Source organism: Felis catus, chromosome F1, assembly GCF_018350175.1.
Source record: "Felis catus isolate Fca126 chromosome F1, F.catus_Fca126_mat1.0, whole genome shotgun sequence".
NCBI lineage: Eukaryota > Metazoa > Chordata > Mammalia > Carnivora > Felidae > Felis > Felis catus.
The window spans coordinates 845,652-861,571 of NC_058384.1; the positions used below are offsets into that span (position 1 = coordinate 845,652).

At 51.4% G+C, this 15,920-nt stretch overlaps 1 protein-coding gene across 5 annotated transcripts in view; it reads right to left on the reverse strand.

Annotated features, from left to right (window-relative positions):
* The window catches only part of NVL (nuclear VCP like), a 91,734-nt gene that overhangs the window by 20,952 nt on the left and 54,862 nt on the right, over positions 1-15,920 (reverse strand). For 4 of the 5 annotated variants that reach the window (XM_006942593.5, XM_006942592.5, XM_019821430.2 and 1 more), the window contains one exon: positions 10,510-10,616. In XM_006942593.5, the coding sequence (XP_006942655.2) occupies positions 10,510-10,616 (107 nt within the window). Of the gene's footprint in view, positions 1-10,509; positions 10,617-12,744; positions 15,033-15,920 lie in introns of those variants that run through there. The other variant, XM_045048394.1, reaches the window with a different exon arrangement.

Consider the following 15,920-nt stretch of genomic DNA (forward strand, 5'->3'; position numbering starts at 1 on the left):
GGTGGCGCAGTCGGTTAAGCGTCCGACTTCAGCCAGGTCACGATCTCGCGGTCCGTGAGTTCGAGCCCTGCGTCGGGCTCTGGGCTGATGGCTCGGAGCCTGGAGCCTGTTTCTGATTCTGTGTCTCCCTCTCCCTCTGCCCCTCCCCTGTTCACGCTCTGTCTCTCTCTGTCCCAAAGATAAATAAATGTTGAAAAAAAAAATTAAAAAAAAAAAATTAGCTCCTTCTGGCAGGTCCCAGCTTCCGTGATTTTGGTTAGGAATAAATGTAAATGAGGCTAAGATGAGGAACCTCTCCTTAACTCTTGAAAATCTGCCACTAAAGCAGAGTCATCTAATGAAAATCCTCAGACTCTGGCCCAAGTTGTTTCCGATGGCAGGACAGGCCTTGATCGTATCTTGGTCGCACAAGGGGGCGTCCGTGCTGCGGCCGCCACCCCAGTATTAACGTTCCTGCCGAAGCTGAAACTCAGCCTCCTGAGATCACCGAACGAGCCACTTCCCGTAGAAATTCGGTCACTCCCTCAGCACGGTCTTTCTCCGGCTCGATTGCTGTTGGTTCGGGTCTCGGGGGCCGTGGCTCTGAAGCGCACTCCAGACGCCGGGGCCACCCTGAGCAGGACCACCGCGGTCTTGCCGGCCGGCCGGACGCTCTCAGAAGCTGCGGAGGCCCGTTCGCAGCGCCGACCACCGGGCGCATCGGCCCCCCGCGACTGGAACGCCAGGAGAGGAGCGGAGACGAGGAGCCACTTAAAAGGCGTGGGCCTCAAGTCGCGACCGCGGGGCGTCAGCACGCGCCGCCGGGCCTGCAGAGCGCGAGCGGAGAGTGGCGCCCCGGCCTCACATTCCTGGCGTCCTGAGGCAGGCCGAGGGGCGGGTCAGAAGAGGGGGCGGTTGTTCGGAAGGAGACAAGGCCCCAAACGGACTCACTCGGGCCGAGTCCCAGTCGGCAAACCAAGACGGAACACCCAACCCAACTGCGGTCTCGGCCTCTCCCAAAAGGTGAACTTCAGCCCGTCGACCTGGGACCCCCACCCCCACCAGCCAGGGGACCACCTGGCATGGGGAGGGGACCACCTGATATGGGGACGGGACCGTCAGCGGTCGGCTTGGAACCCCGGTCCCCACCAGCCAGGGGACCTCCTGACACGGGGAGGGGACCTCCTGGCACAGGGAGGGGACCATCTGACACCAGGAGGGGACCGTCAGCCGTCAGCTTGGAACCCCCCATCCCCACCAGCCAGGGGACCTCCTGGCACAGGGAGGGGACCATCTGACACGGGGAGGGCACCGTCAGCCGTCGGCTTGGAACCCCCGGTCCCCACCAGCCAGGGGACCTCCTGACACGGGGAGGGGACCTCCTGACATGGGGAGGGGACCATCTGACACGGGGAGGGGACCGTCAGCCGTCGGCTTGGAACCACCCCATTCCCACCAGCCAGGGGACCTCCTGACACGGGAGGGGACCTCCTGGCACAGGGAGGGGACCATCTGACACGGGGAGGGCACCGTCAGCCGTCGGCTTGGAACCCCCGGTCCCCACCAGCCAGGGGACCTCCTGACACGGGGAGGGGACCTCCTGACATGGGGAGGGGACCATCTGACACGGGGAGGGGACCGTCAGCCGTCGGCTTGGAACCACCCCATTCCCACCAGCCAGGGGACCTCCTGACACGGGAGGGGACCTCCTGGCACAGGGAGGGGACCATCTGACACGGGGAGGGCACCGTCAGCCGTCGGCTTGGAACCCCCCATCCCCACCAGCCAGGGGACCTCCTGACACGGGGAGGGGACCTCCTGGCACAGGGAGGGGACCATCTGACATGGGGAGGGGACCGTCAGCCGTCGGCTTGGAACCCCCGGTCCCCACCAGCCAGGGGACCTCCTGACCCAGGGAGGGGACCTCCTGACATGGGGAGGGGACCATCTGACACGGGGAGGGGACCTCCTGGCACAGGGAGGGGACCATCTGACACAGGGAGGGCACCGTCAGCCGTCGACTTGGAACCCCGGTCCCCACCAGCCAGGGGACCTCCTGACATGGGGAGGGGACCACCTGACACGGGGAGGGGACCGTCAGCCGTTGGCTTGGAACTCCCGGTCCCCACCAGCCAGGGGACCTCCTGACACCAGGGAGAGTGGTCAGCACTAGTGAGACAATCCCCGCAAAAGGCCCTTCCGACCCCTCAGGAAGGTGTCCTGGTCTGAAACGACACACTTCTTGCTAATACACTTCCTTGTCCCACCTCCTTTCCGCCTTTAAAAGCCTTTCTTTTTCTATAGCTCTTTGGAGTTCCTTCTACCTGCTGGACGAAATGAAATGTTCCCACATTCATGAATTGTTGAATAAAGCCAATTTGATCTTTAAATTACTCAATTCAAGTGTGTTGTCTGACAACGTCAATGTACCAATGCCAAACAATGGTACACTTAACAATGGTTAAAATGTAGGCAGTGATTTTCCCTGACCTTGGCCATAGAAACATTTTTCCAGATAGGTCCCCTCGGGCAAGGGAAAACCAAAGTGAAATTAAACTATTTGGACTACATCAAAATAAAAATCTTCTGCACAGCGAAGGAAATAATCAGCAAAACTAAAAGGGAGCCTATGGAACAAGAGAAGATATTCGCAGACGACGTATCCGATAAAGGGTTAGTATCCAAAATCTATAAAGAACTTTACACAACTCAACATCAACCCCCCCCCCCGCCCCAAATAACCCTATTAAAATGGACAGAGAACCTGAATAGACATTATTCTGAGGAAGACAAACAAAAGGCTAATAGACACATGAAAAGATGCTCAACATCACCAAATATCAGGGAAATACAAATCAAAACCACAGTCAGGTATCACCTCACACCTGTCGGAATGGCTCAAATCAAAAAGACAAGAAACAACAGATGTTGGTGAGGACGCGGAGAAAGGGGACCTTCTCGCACTGCTGATGGGAATGCAAACTGGTGAGGCCACTCTGGAAGACAGGGTGGAGGTTCCTCAAAAAGTTAAAAATAGAACTTACCCTACGACCCAGCAATTGCACTACTAGGTATTTACCCAAAGAATACAAAAACACTAATCCAAAGGGGCACACACACCCCAATGTTTATAGCAGCACTATCGGCGATAGTCGATGGAAAGAACCTAAGTGTCCACCGACTGATGAATGGATAAAGAAGATGTGGTATATAAACATAATGGAGTAGTACTTAGCCATAAAATAGAATGAAATCTTGCATTTGCAACATCGTGGATGGAACTGGAGAGTATTATGCTAAGTGAAGTAAGAGAAAGACAAATATCACATGATTTCACTCATATGTGCAACTTGAGAAAACTAATGAAACTAATGAACAAAGAGGAAGAGAGAAACCAAGAAACAGACTCTTAACTCTAGACAACATACAGCTGATCACCAGAGGGGAGGTGGGGAGCGGGGATGGGGATTAAGGGGGCGCGCTTATGACGAGCATGTTGTATGAGGCGTTGGATCACTGTATTGTACACCCAAAACTAATAAAAATGAAAAAATGGTTAAAATGACAAATTTAAGTTAAACATATTACCACGATTAAGAGAAAGGAAGTTATGTGCTCCTTTCGGCAGCACATATACTAAAATTGGAACAGTAGAGAAAAAAAGGAAGTTATGACCCATTTACACTACTTTTCCTAGAATTCTGATTAAATACTACATGTATGGAAAGCTCAGGTTCAAAAATATCTCATGATGTACCATCACTTTTATTTCAATAACTAAATCTATCTTTAGTCAGAGAAATCTATTCTTTGTCATATAACAGCGTCTGGAATCAGAATGACATCTATTTATATAGTTGATTGAAAAAAATAAAGAAAATTAACATAATCTTAGCACCATTAATTTACAATTTCTTGCCAGTCTCTAAACATATACATACAGAAATATACATGTCTATACCCCACTTTTGTGAGCTATGGTTTGCTCATCACTAAAATGGAAACGATAGTTGAATATTTAAATATCTCATTTCAAACAGTTCAAAAAGCAGTTGGAAGGATTAAGCATATCCATACATGCACAGTTATGACCTTCAAAAATATTACCTGTTGTTATATCTGATATTCTTGGCTCATGAAAACTGGACAGATAACATTTCCAGGTGAGATATTAATATATATTTTAGTCTCATGGGACACAATTTAAAAAATGAATGGGGAATTTGGGGTCTTTTAGTGGGATTTTTATTGTAACTTTAAAAACCACACATTATCTGGGGTGCCTAGGTGGCTCAGTCGGTTAAGCAGGGCCTCTTGATTTCGGCTCAGGTCATGATCTCATGGTTGGTGAGTCGGCTCTAGGCTGACAGTGTGGAGCCTGCTTGGTATTCTCTCCCCCTCTCTCTCTGCCCCTCCCCTGCCCACTCTCTAACTCTCTCTCTCAAAATAAATAAACATTTTTAAAAAAGCATTATCTAAGAAAAGACTTATTATCTCAAAGCCCTTGGCAGTTACCAAATGATCATTTTGGCTTTTTGATATAGGGCAAGTTCTAATGATGTTTATTTAAGGAAGAAATGGAAGTTAAAAGAAGAAATCCCCCTTGCCCAAGGGGGTTTTTACTGATAAGCCTCTTGTTACCACATCATTACCAGAAACACCAAAGAAAAGTAGGTTGTCATCACTAATTTTTCTCTTAAAGAGAAAACTCTAAAAGACTCTAAGAGATACGGAGAAGTTGCTCTGACCTACAGATCTTTCAGACTTTTAGGACCAAGATGAAAGAATTTTATTGTAATCTCCCCATACTATTTCATGCATTAATAAGAAGAAACAGCATATATAACAATCTGGGGGATTCAAGTAAGATGCCAGCAAACTTTGAAACCGGAAGGGTAAACATTGAAATGCCACTTTTTCTCAGGTGGGACTGATTTATACAGTGTGTGCAGCCAGGGTGTCTGACTGTGGACCCTCCCCTGAAATCAGAGGCCTGAGTCCTATCCCTCTGCCCACTCTGGCTCTTTATGAACAAGAACATTCCAGGAGGGAGATGAAGAGGGGGGAGGGGGGGAGAAGGGGGAGTAGGGAGGGGAAAGGGGAGACGAGGGAGAAGGGGAAGGGGAGGAGGGGAAGGGAGGGGGGAGGAGGGGCAGGAGAGGAGGAGGGGGAGGGGAGCAGGAAGGGAGGAAGGGGCCAGGAGGGAAGGAGAGGGTGGGAACAGGAGGGGAGGGGAGGGGAGGGGGGAAGAGGAGGGGGAGGCGGAGGGGGACAGGAGGGGTGGAGCACACTGCAGTGTGGGCACCTCTCTGCAGGGTGGGCGCCCAGGCTCCCGAGGGAGAGCAGAGCACCCCCTTAACTCGAGCGGAACTACCCACTGAGGTCAGAGAGGAAGTCACCGAATGAACGCCTCCTCCGCCTGTACCGCTGACACAGGCTGAGGACCGAGCACGTAACGGTTCAAACCACAATGCTACAAAACGCTGCTTTTTAAAGTCAAACTGATTTTTCTATCCGAATGTCTTTTTGGTTTTTTTCCTTTCCACATTCACAACTTTGTGCATGAAGGTTGCCCAAAGGACGTCTGTCTGATTCTCCGCTCTTCCTCTTAAACCTCTACATTTATGCCAGAAAACCATTCTTTAAAAAAAGACCCCCCCCCCCCAAATATACTACACGCTCACAACAGAACGTGTGGAAACACAAGGCGGAGGAGAGAAGCAGTCCTGGACGCCGGGCGGCTCCCAACACCGTCAGGCGGGCCTCACTGCTGCCCGGCAATGTCCACACTCACGGCCAGCTGGTGCTGTTCTCCTGCTGGACAGAACGTCACAGAATGTGGACATCACACAAGGCCGCCCCATGACCAGGACGGACCAAGACAAAAATGACACAAACAAGCCCTGACATCACCGTGTCTGAAGGCAGACACGCGCACACAGGGTCCAAGCCACAAAATGGTCAGACTCCCCCGTCCTGGCTAGCACGTGACGGTGGCTCTGTTACCGACCTCAGTGTCCCCGCGGTCTACCCTCCCTTGCAGGGACATCTGAAGACAACCCCTCACAGCGTCATGTCCGCCTTTTCAAGGTGACTCGGGGCAAAGCCCCTTCCCATCTCCGCAAACCTACCGCCGAGGCGGAGCGCTGACCTCACTGAGGTGAGCCGCTCACAGCCCTCCCGGCGGCTGGTCCAGCGACGGTGCGCGGCTGGCGGTCAAAGTACGTGGCTGGTCCAGCGACAGCGGGCGGCTGGCGGTCACGGTGTGCAGGCGGCGGGCAGTGTGTGTGCGGCCGGAGGTCACACTGGGAGACGCCGACAAGGCCCCCTGGGGGTGCGCACTCGGCCGGGCTATCTTCCCTTCGTTTTCCTCCCTCCTCGGGAACGAATGAATGTGCTTGTTGTTTTATAAACATCATACTATCCTTTGGTCTGGAAGACAAGCCCCTCCGCGGTAAGGCCTACGTCTTAGGTTTTAGGGTCCTCAGAGTTCACACGCCATCGGGAAAATAGGTAGCTTACAATAACGCAGGCTCATCCTCTACTGTGTTATTTTCTTAGTAATTTTACCTTTAAAGTGGGGGCCTTTGAGCATGCGCTCCTCAGTCTGAGGACTAATTATTTTGGCAAACAGCACTGAAAATTCTAGATGAAGAAGTGTCCAGTTGTCCCCCGGTGCCAAGCGCCACACAGAGGATGAAACACACCTGAAACAACCATCGATCGAGGCCCTGAACGCCACCTGCGTCTTGTCTGGCACATGCGCTCCGGTCTCTGCCCTTAATGAGTGATATCCCAGGGGCAAGTGTGAGTTATCACATCATGGCAACCGCAGGGATCTGTCGGCACAAACAGCGAGCGCACGCACATGCTCGGGGGTGCTTACATCCGTACACAGAGGCTTTGACCAAAGCAAACAAAACCTCGGGAACGCGGCTCCCAGACAGAGCGGGGGAGGGGGAGAAAGGCCACACGCTCGTCACCATACTCACTGGACACACAACCGCAGCAGGGTCCCCTGTTGTCACTGACGCTTTGGGTCGGATAACTCGTGTTGTGCCCCGTAGGTGGTCCGGCAGCACCATCACCCCTGGCCTCCGCCCTACATACATGTCCCCAGACGCTGCCCAGGGGTGGCCGGGTAGATCGAGAGCCCCCGGAACGAAGCGGCACGTGTTCATGTCTCTGACCTGCAGCCACGTGCTGGTGGCAGCCAGAGGGCTCTCGAGAACTCGCAAGCTCCGAGCTGACTCCAGCCTGGAAAACCCCCGGGGAACCAGAACCTCCAGCAGCATCGCCTCCTCGTCCCCGGACCCTCATCTATTCAGCGGTCTGAGCAGAGAGTTCACCCTCCTCGGTGTCTGCCCCTCGGCTCTACGGTCAGTCCAGCATCCTACGAAAACTGGACACGGTGCTCACACCCACGTCCTCTTTGCTGCGCCCGACACGGCCTGGGTTCCGGTGAGCCTCACCGCACAACCTCTGCCTCCCCTTCCTCCGAGCGGTCTTCCAGACTGCTGTCAGTGGGGGCCTCGGCCCACAAAGCGGGCCCTCGCTCCTCTGTCGGGAGGCGGCCGCACACGCTGCTCTCTGCAGTTGGAAGCAACGGCCCAGAGTCTCCCTCTGCCGGTACAGAAGGGGGGCGTCCTTCCCCCAGGCAGCCCTGCGGCACCGGGGCACGGCCGTGGGGACGGGCCACGCTCTGGGTGGATAGGGCAGGTCCAGGTCACCACACGGGGCGTCCTCCAGGACGGAGCCCACTCAGGCGCCCTCGTGAGGGTGAACCTGTGCCAGCTCGGCTCCCTCTCCCACGCCAGGCATCAAGGACACGACTGCAAGGCAGCAGCAGCACCTGGCTCCCGGCAGAGCGGGAGGGGACGGAGGCGGGAGCGGGCCTCCCCACTGGGACAAGGAGGCAGCAGGGCTGGGGGTGGGGGGCAGAGAGAGGGAGGGAAGCACGGCAGAGAGAAGGGACGATGGAGACAGGGAGCACGAGCGCAGTGTTCCTAGTGCTCCCAGTGTTCACCCGGCACAGTGAACACGGAGAAAAAGGCAAAAGCCAAAGCGCGGGACCAACGATAAGGGAGACAGAGCAGAAATCGGGCGCCTGAGAGGAGAAAGCCCAGCGCAGGAATCAGAGGTATCCAGACGTCCGACACACAGCCCCTTGCCTGCAGCAGCTTTCGCACCCCACCCCCAGAACGTGAGCCCACAGCCAGCAGGCCACCAGCGGCAGCGAGGCACCCGCCGCCCTTACTCGGCCTCCCAAATGCAGACCAGGCAGAACAAGCACATCATCCCCCAGGGGGAAGAGAAAGCGCGCAGCGGCCTCAGACATCTTTACAGATTCAACGTCCCAAAGGCATTTTGCAGAAACAGACGCGCCTGGTGGCTCAGTCGGTCGCGTGTCCGACTCTGGACTTCTGCTCAGGTCATCATCTCAGCATTCGTGGGTTCGAGCCCTGCATCAGGCTCTGTGCTGACGGTGCGGAGCCTGCTTGGGATTCTCTCCCTCCTCGGCGCCCCTCCCCTGCTCACACGTTTTTCTCTCTCTCTCAAAATAAATAAACATTTAAAATGTCAAATCACTATGCTACACACCTGAAACTAAGATAATATTGCGTGTCGACTATAACTCCATTAAAAGTAAATAAATAACACGGGCGCCCCACTGGCCCAGTCGGTGGAGCATGTGACTCTCAATCTTGGGTCATTAATTTGAGTCCCACGTTAGGCATGGAGATTACATAAAAAATATATATGTATATAAATAAAAGCAAAAAAAATAATTTTGTAATTTCTACAAAGACCAGGAAGAAAGACTGTATGACCAAGAAAAACTCAATTCCGGCTACTATGTCATAAGTATAGTAACAACCAACAGACATTCTTTGAAAGACTTAAAAAAACTTTTTTAATGTCTATTTATTTTTGAGAGAGAGACACAGAGTGTGACCAGGGAAGAGGCAGAGACAGAGGGAGACACAGAATCCGAAGCGGGCTCCAGGCTCTGAGCTGTCAGCACAGAGCCCGACACAGGGCTCGAACCCAAGAGCTGTGAGACCTGAGCCGAAGTCGGATGCGTACTTCACTGAGCCACCCAGGTGCCCCAACAACCAGCAGGCATTCTTTTTTTTTTTTTTTTTTTAATTTTTTTTAACGTTTATTTGTTTTTTGAGACAGGGAGAGACAGAGCATGAACGGGGAAGGATCAGAGAGACAGGGAGACACAGAATCTGAAACAGGCTCCAGGCTCCGTGCTGCCAGCACAGAGCCCAACGCGGGGCTCGAACTCACGGACCGCGAGATCATGACCTGAGCCGAAGTCGGACGCTTAACCGACTGAGCCACCCAGGCACCCCCAGGCATTCTTAATCAAAGAAAGAACTCAAGGAACATAACAGAATGAATAAACTATTAAAAAACATTTTTTTAATGTTTATTTTTGAGAGAGAGAGAGAGAGCGCGCGCGCGTGAGTGGGGAGGGGCAGAGAGGAAGACAAAGAATCGGTAGCAGGGTCCAGGCTCTGAGCCCCAGCACATGTGGGGCTTGAACTCATGAACTGAGAGATCATGACCTGAGCCGATGTCGGACGCTTAACTGTAGATGTAGAGTTTACTTAAAAAGAAGAAAAGAGGGACACCTGGGTGGCTCAGTCAGTTAAGCGTCCAAATTCGGCTCATGTCATGATCTCGCGGTTCTTGAGTTCAAGCCTTGCCTCAGGCTCTGTGCTGACAGCTCGGATTCTGTGTCTCCCTCTCCCTTTGCCCCTCCCCCGCTCACACTCTATCTCTCTCTCAAAAATAAATCAACGTTAAAAAAAAAGAAGAAGAAAAAAAAGATGGTACACATCAGCATGGAGGGCAGACTCAACACTGTGGTTTCAAAACTCAGTTTTTCTCTGGATATTTATAATGGGCTTGTATTTATTGTCCAAAAGTTTCTATTCCATTTCAAATCCCTCTAAAGACAATTTCTGTAAAGTAACAATCAAAGATCTAAAAGAACAAAGCAAAACACCAAAAAAAAAAGGGGGGGCGCCTGGGTGGCTCAGTCGGTTGAGCGTCCGACTTCGGCTCAGGTCATGATCTCGCGGTCTGTGAGTTCGAGCCCCGCGTCGGGCTCTGTGCTGACAGCTCTGAGCCTGGAGCCTGCTTCGGATTCTGTGTCTCCCTCTCTCTCTGACCCTCCCCCACTCACTCTCTCTCTCTGTCTCTCTCTCAAGAATAAACATTAAAAAAAAATTAAAAAAAAAACATTAAAAACAATTTTATATAAAAAAATTAAAAAAATAAAAGAACAAAACAATATGATCAGAGTAAAACCTCAGTTATATCAGTTGAGCATTTAACTCAAAACTTAACAAATAGCCCTGTCATTTTAAGCAAATAACAAAGAATGCACAGTCTCTTCAATGATCAAAATCTGTCTTTGGGAGACATAGCCGAGCAAATATTGAAAGCAACAGATGCTAGTCTGTATCTGCAATGAGACACACACACCCCAAATACACCATTTCGTGTACTCACTTGGGTGATGGTTTTCAGGATGGCCAGGCGATCCGCTGGGGGCGGCAAACCCACAAAAAGTGTTTTGTCCAGGCGTCCTGGGCGCAGGATTGCAGGGTCAATGATATCTGGAGAAGAACGGAGAGTCAAGACTTCATAAAACAGAATCTTTTTAAATAATACAATTAACGTGAGAGGTGGGAAGAGCACTTTTTTTGAAAAGAAAAAACTGATAAACTGACTTATTAAAAACTCCTGCACATCAAAGTATATCCTTAAGAAAAGCCCACCCACCTTCCTGGCCAAACCCGCTTGGCTCCAGGCCTCTCTCTCCCCTCTGAATGGGCGCCTTCTCCTGACCCTGCCCTCAGTCAGGGCTGAGGGGGGCTCCTCACTGGTCCCGTGTGTCCACTTCCCCACTCTGGGACCCTGTGTGGTGCCTGCAGAACTAGCCCACATCTGTCACCACGGCAGGCAGGCCCTCAAGACCTGACCGCGCCCTTTCTGGTGCCCTCTCTCATATTCTCCTTGACTCCCACACCCCACTGACCAGACCTCTTGCTGTTCCTGAAACAACCCGAAGCCTCAAGCCTCCTCCTCTTTGCTCTCAGTGGTTCCTTCCTCTGAAACGCTTTCTTCCTCATTTACACTACTGGAATTTTCAAACAAGGTCTCCTCCAGGAAGCCTTCCCTGAGTCCCCCAGAAGAAAGTTCCACCCTCTTTTGTGCCCACCATATTCTTGGTACCAGTAGCAAAGACCAAGTCCCAAACTGCCTGACACTGAAGTTCATTAGGAACAAAGAGCCCATTTCTTAAGCCTAATCGCTTCTGATCGTCCCTCAATCATTCCAGAGAAGCTTCCCAAAGCTCACAATAAGAAGACCTTTGTTCGTGTACAGACACACCTAGAAATGATGGGACTCGTGTTTTCTAATGCACGTATTGAGACTTAACCATTAATTTATTCTTCCATAAAGAAGCAGAGTTCTTTACAGCTGAAATTCTGATTTTGTTTAGTTTTGTTCTTCAGTTACCTTGGGGAAGCTAAATACTTAATTCAGTGATTTTTCAATGTTCAACAAGCTACTGGACTTTCAAGATGCGAGGATAAACTACTCGGAAACGGGGAAAGAAAGATTACTGCACAACACTCGCGGCATCGTGATGGAGCGCTGCCCCACGCGCCTGGGTGCCATCTTACTCTACAGGGCAAAGGGCCCCACACATACAGGTGTCAGGAGACCTTTGCAGTTTAAAAACTTACAGAGGACCCCACTGTGACCTTTCTCTCCTGCTCTTCTCTGACCCCATGAAAGTGCAAGTACGTTCTATGTGCTCTGCTTTCTTCTACGCAACACAATTATCCACGTTCACCTAAGTTCCTGCGTGTGTCAGTACTTATCCTGTCTGTATTGCCGGGCAGTATTCCACCCTATGGATACGCCTCGATTTCAGGACAGAAAGAAGTATTCATTCTTCTGTTGATGAACATGTGGTTTCCAGTTCTGGCCCACCAGAAGCACACGTGGACATGTGTTTGTGTGAGTTTCTCGTTCTCTCTGGTGAGTCCCTCCGTGTGTGGCAACATCACACTGTAGGACGTGCTGGTCTTAAAGAATCCGACAGAGCATTTTCCAAACTAGCTGTGCCACGTTACATCCCCTACAATTGCTTGTACAATCTTTCTAATTTTAGTTCTTTTTTTTATTTCAGAGAGCGAGCACGAGTGGGGCAGGGACAGAGGAAGATATTCCCAAGCAGGCTCCTGCCCAGCACAGAGCCCGATGTGGGGCTCAGTCCCATGACCGTGAGATGATGACTTGAGCCACAATGAAGAGTCAGATGCTCAACACACCGAGCACCCCCCACCGCCCGCCCCGGTGCCCTGGTTAATGTAGGGTTTGTAGTAGTCTCTCACGGCGGCCTTCACCTGCATCTCCCTGACGACCAGATGCCGAGCACATTCCCATATTTATCTGCCGCCGGGATCCCTACTGCAGTGAACGTCTGTGCAGTCTTTAGCCAATTTTTCATGTTTTTCTTTTGCTAAGTTTTTTTTTTTAATTTTTTTTTCAACGTTTATTCATTTTTGGGACAGAGAGAGACAGAGCATGAACGGGCAAGGGGCAGAGAGAGAGGGAGACACAGAATCGGAAACAGGCTCCAGACTGAGCCATCAGCCCAGAGCCCAACGCGGGGCTCGAACTCACGAACCGCGAGATCGTGACCTGGCTGAAGTCGGACGCTTAACCGACTGCGCCACCCAGGCGCCCCTCTTTTGCTAAGTTTTGAGAATCCATCGCGTGCTGCAGATATAGATCCTTCATCAGAGACACATTCTGTAAATGTTGCCTCCACGTCTGCGCGGCTTGTCCTTGTGAAGAGCAGTTCAATTTATCCTTTTGCTCTAAAACATTGTGCTTCTGATGTCATACCTAAAAGATCTTTGCTTACTCCAAGGTAGAAAACACTTCTCCTCTGCCTCCTTCCAGGAGTTTTACAGATGTGACTTTTCATTGGTCTTTGATCCATTTTGGGTTAATTTTTCATGTGGCTTCTAACAGGTTAAAGGTTATTTTTCCCACATATCTCACTGTCCCAGCACTATTTGTTTAAAATGCTATTCTTTCTCTACTGCATGGCCTTCGTGTTCTATAAAAACCCAATTATCCAGACCCTCTGCCTCCGGGACCGGAAAACACCCTATTCTGAACTCAGCTCCTCGTTACCGATCAACCGTGAGCTCCCAGGCTCGTCAGAATTACCCCACCGAGGTGGAGGCCACCGTCAACGTCCCGGTCCGCGCGCACCGGCGGGCCGCCTACCCCTCCCTCTCTCTGGGCTCCTACTTCCACCGGGAGGATGTGGCTCTGGAGGGTGGGGACCGCTTCTCCCACGAGTCGGCTAAGGAGAAGCGGGAGGGTGCTGAGCGTCTCTCGAAGGTGCGAAACCAGCACGGCAGCCGCGCCCTCTTCCCAGACGTGCAGAAGAGGTGCCGGGATGAGGGGGTGAAAGCCGGGATGCCATGGAAGCCGCCCTGGTCTGGACCAGGCCCGTTTGGATCTACACGCCCTGGGTCTGGCCCGCGCAGACCCCCAGCGCCGTGACTTCCAGGAGGAGCACTTCCTAGACGGAGGTGAAACTCATCAGGAAGATGGGCGACCCCCTGACTCACCTCCACAGGCCGGCCGCCCCCCTCCCCGGGCTGGGCGAGGCCGGCACCTCTTGGAAAGGCTCACCCCCCCCAGCATGACTCGGGGTCTCTGGAGCCCAGCAGCCCGTGAGGGGCCCCTCCGGCAGCCCCCGGATGCCAGGGCTGGTGCCCGAGCCTCTCTCTGTGGCTACCAGGCAGCTTTGCAACACCCTGGAGCCTGCTCCCACGCCACGGACCAAAGGGAAACAGGAAAACTTTTTGCAGCAGGAAACAACAACAACAACCCCCCAAAAACTAATCATCCAGATACGTGGGGGAATATTTTTATAGGTATTTTATAGGTAGGTCCTATCATGTTTCAATGATCTGTAAGTCTGTGTCTATGCCAATACCAAATGGTGGAAACATCTTTTAACTTGAATATACAAGTACATATTAAAAGTCAGAGCTGCATGCTCAAAAATGAAGCCTGATGTAAACAATCCCAATCATAATTAGAAGGCACTTAGTTTAGGAATTTTATAATCATTTAATATCTCTAACTGACAAGCACCATATTTAGTTTATTACAAATTTATTTATTAGTTTATTCTAAGGAATTACTTATTTCATTTCGAGTAAAAAGCACCCTGAGCACTTTATTATTTTTTTTAAAGATTTTATTATTTTCGAAGTAATCTCTATACCCAACATGGGGCTTGAACTCATGACCTCGAGATCGAGTCGCAGGCCCTCAGACTGAGCCAGCCAGGACCCCCACCAAGCACTTCATACAGATCTTACTATGGGATGGCAAACTACCGCTCTATCAAAAACTTTTCCAAAATTCGATGCATTACACCATCTCTCAAAGAAAATCCAGTGCTGTGTGTCTAGAGCTCGTAGGTACCAAGCGGCTTCTTACACCTTAGAGGACGATAAAGGGAAAAGGACTCCTATCGTCCTCTAAAGGGAAAGAGCGCAAGGAATGGGCGTTGTAGAAAGTGAGAAGCAGGCGCACACCGGCACCTCCCTGTGACAGAGAGCCATCTTGGACGTGACACACTTCCCACACGCCCCGATCTTCTCCCATGTCCTCCCCGAACGGGGCAACCATGCTCTCTCCTGCCTTGGTTGAGGCCAGCTCATCCTTCCAGTTTTTCCGGCCGAGACCTGGAGGCGTGGCCGGGCTCCACTCACTCACGTCCACAGCCAATCCATTAACAGGTCCTGTCAACTGATGACACTTCCACACCCCGGCCATCAGCTGCTGAGAACACTAACTTCTCGCCCTGGGAGTACTGCTACAGCTTGCTAAGTGGCTCCCCACCTCGATGTGGCACAGATGGAGTCTTCGGAGTCAAGATAATTCTCACATCCGCAGTGAAGAAGTCAGCCCAAGTCCCACCGCTGTAAAGACAAAATCCGCTCACTCGCAAACAAGGAGGATGTGTGAAGAGCCCTCCCTTCCATCCGCTGGTGAGGAAGCCCTGCTCTCCCACCGAGTACCAAAAAAGGCTGACGTTTAAGAGCTAAAGGTAGTGACTTCCAACTTCAGGAAAAACTCCACCTTGCTGCAAACGGAGCCCCGATTTTCGAGAGGTGCCCCAACAATTCAACGGGGAGAGGATGCCACAAATGGTGCCGAGGCAAGCGGACGTCCACGTGCGAAAGGGTGACTCGGGACCCCTTCCTTCCTCAGAGCACACAAACATTAACTCAACATGAACCTAAGATCGAGTGTGAGCCCTGGAAGCGTAAAACCGTCACCACACACGGGGGTTAATCTTTGTGACCCTGAATCAGGCAATGGGTTTTTGAGACAGGACACAAATTGCATATGATTAAAAACCTATCAATTGGACTTTACCAAAATTTAAAACTTTTGTTCTTCAAATTACACCAGCGAGAAAGTGAGAAGACAGCCATAGGCTGAGTGAAAAGACATGCAAATCATACACCTGGCTGTGGATTTGTATCTGGAATTAGTCATTCTTTAAAAAAAATTTTTTTTTTTAATATTTGTTTATTGTTGAGGGAGAGAGAGACCGAGCACGAGTGGGGAAGGGGCAGAGAGAGAGACACACACACACAGAATCGGAAGCAGGCTCCAGGCTCTGAGCCGTCAGCACAGAGCCCAACTCGGAGCTGGAACTCACAAACCGTGAGATCATGACCTGAGCCGGAGCCGGCCCCTTAACCGACTGAGCCACCCTGGCGCCCCTAGAATTAATCATTCTTACTGCTCAATGACAAGGCATGACCCAACCAAAAAAAATGGGTGAAGGACTCAAACAG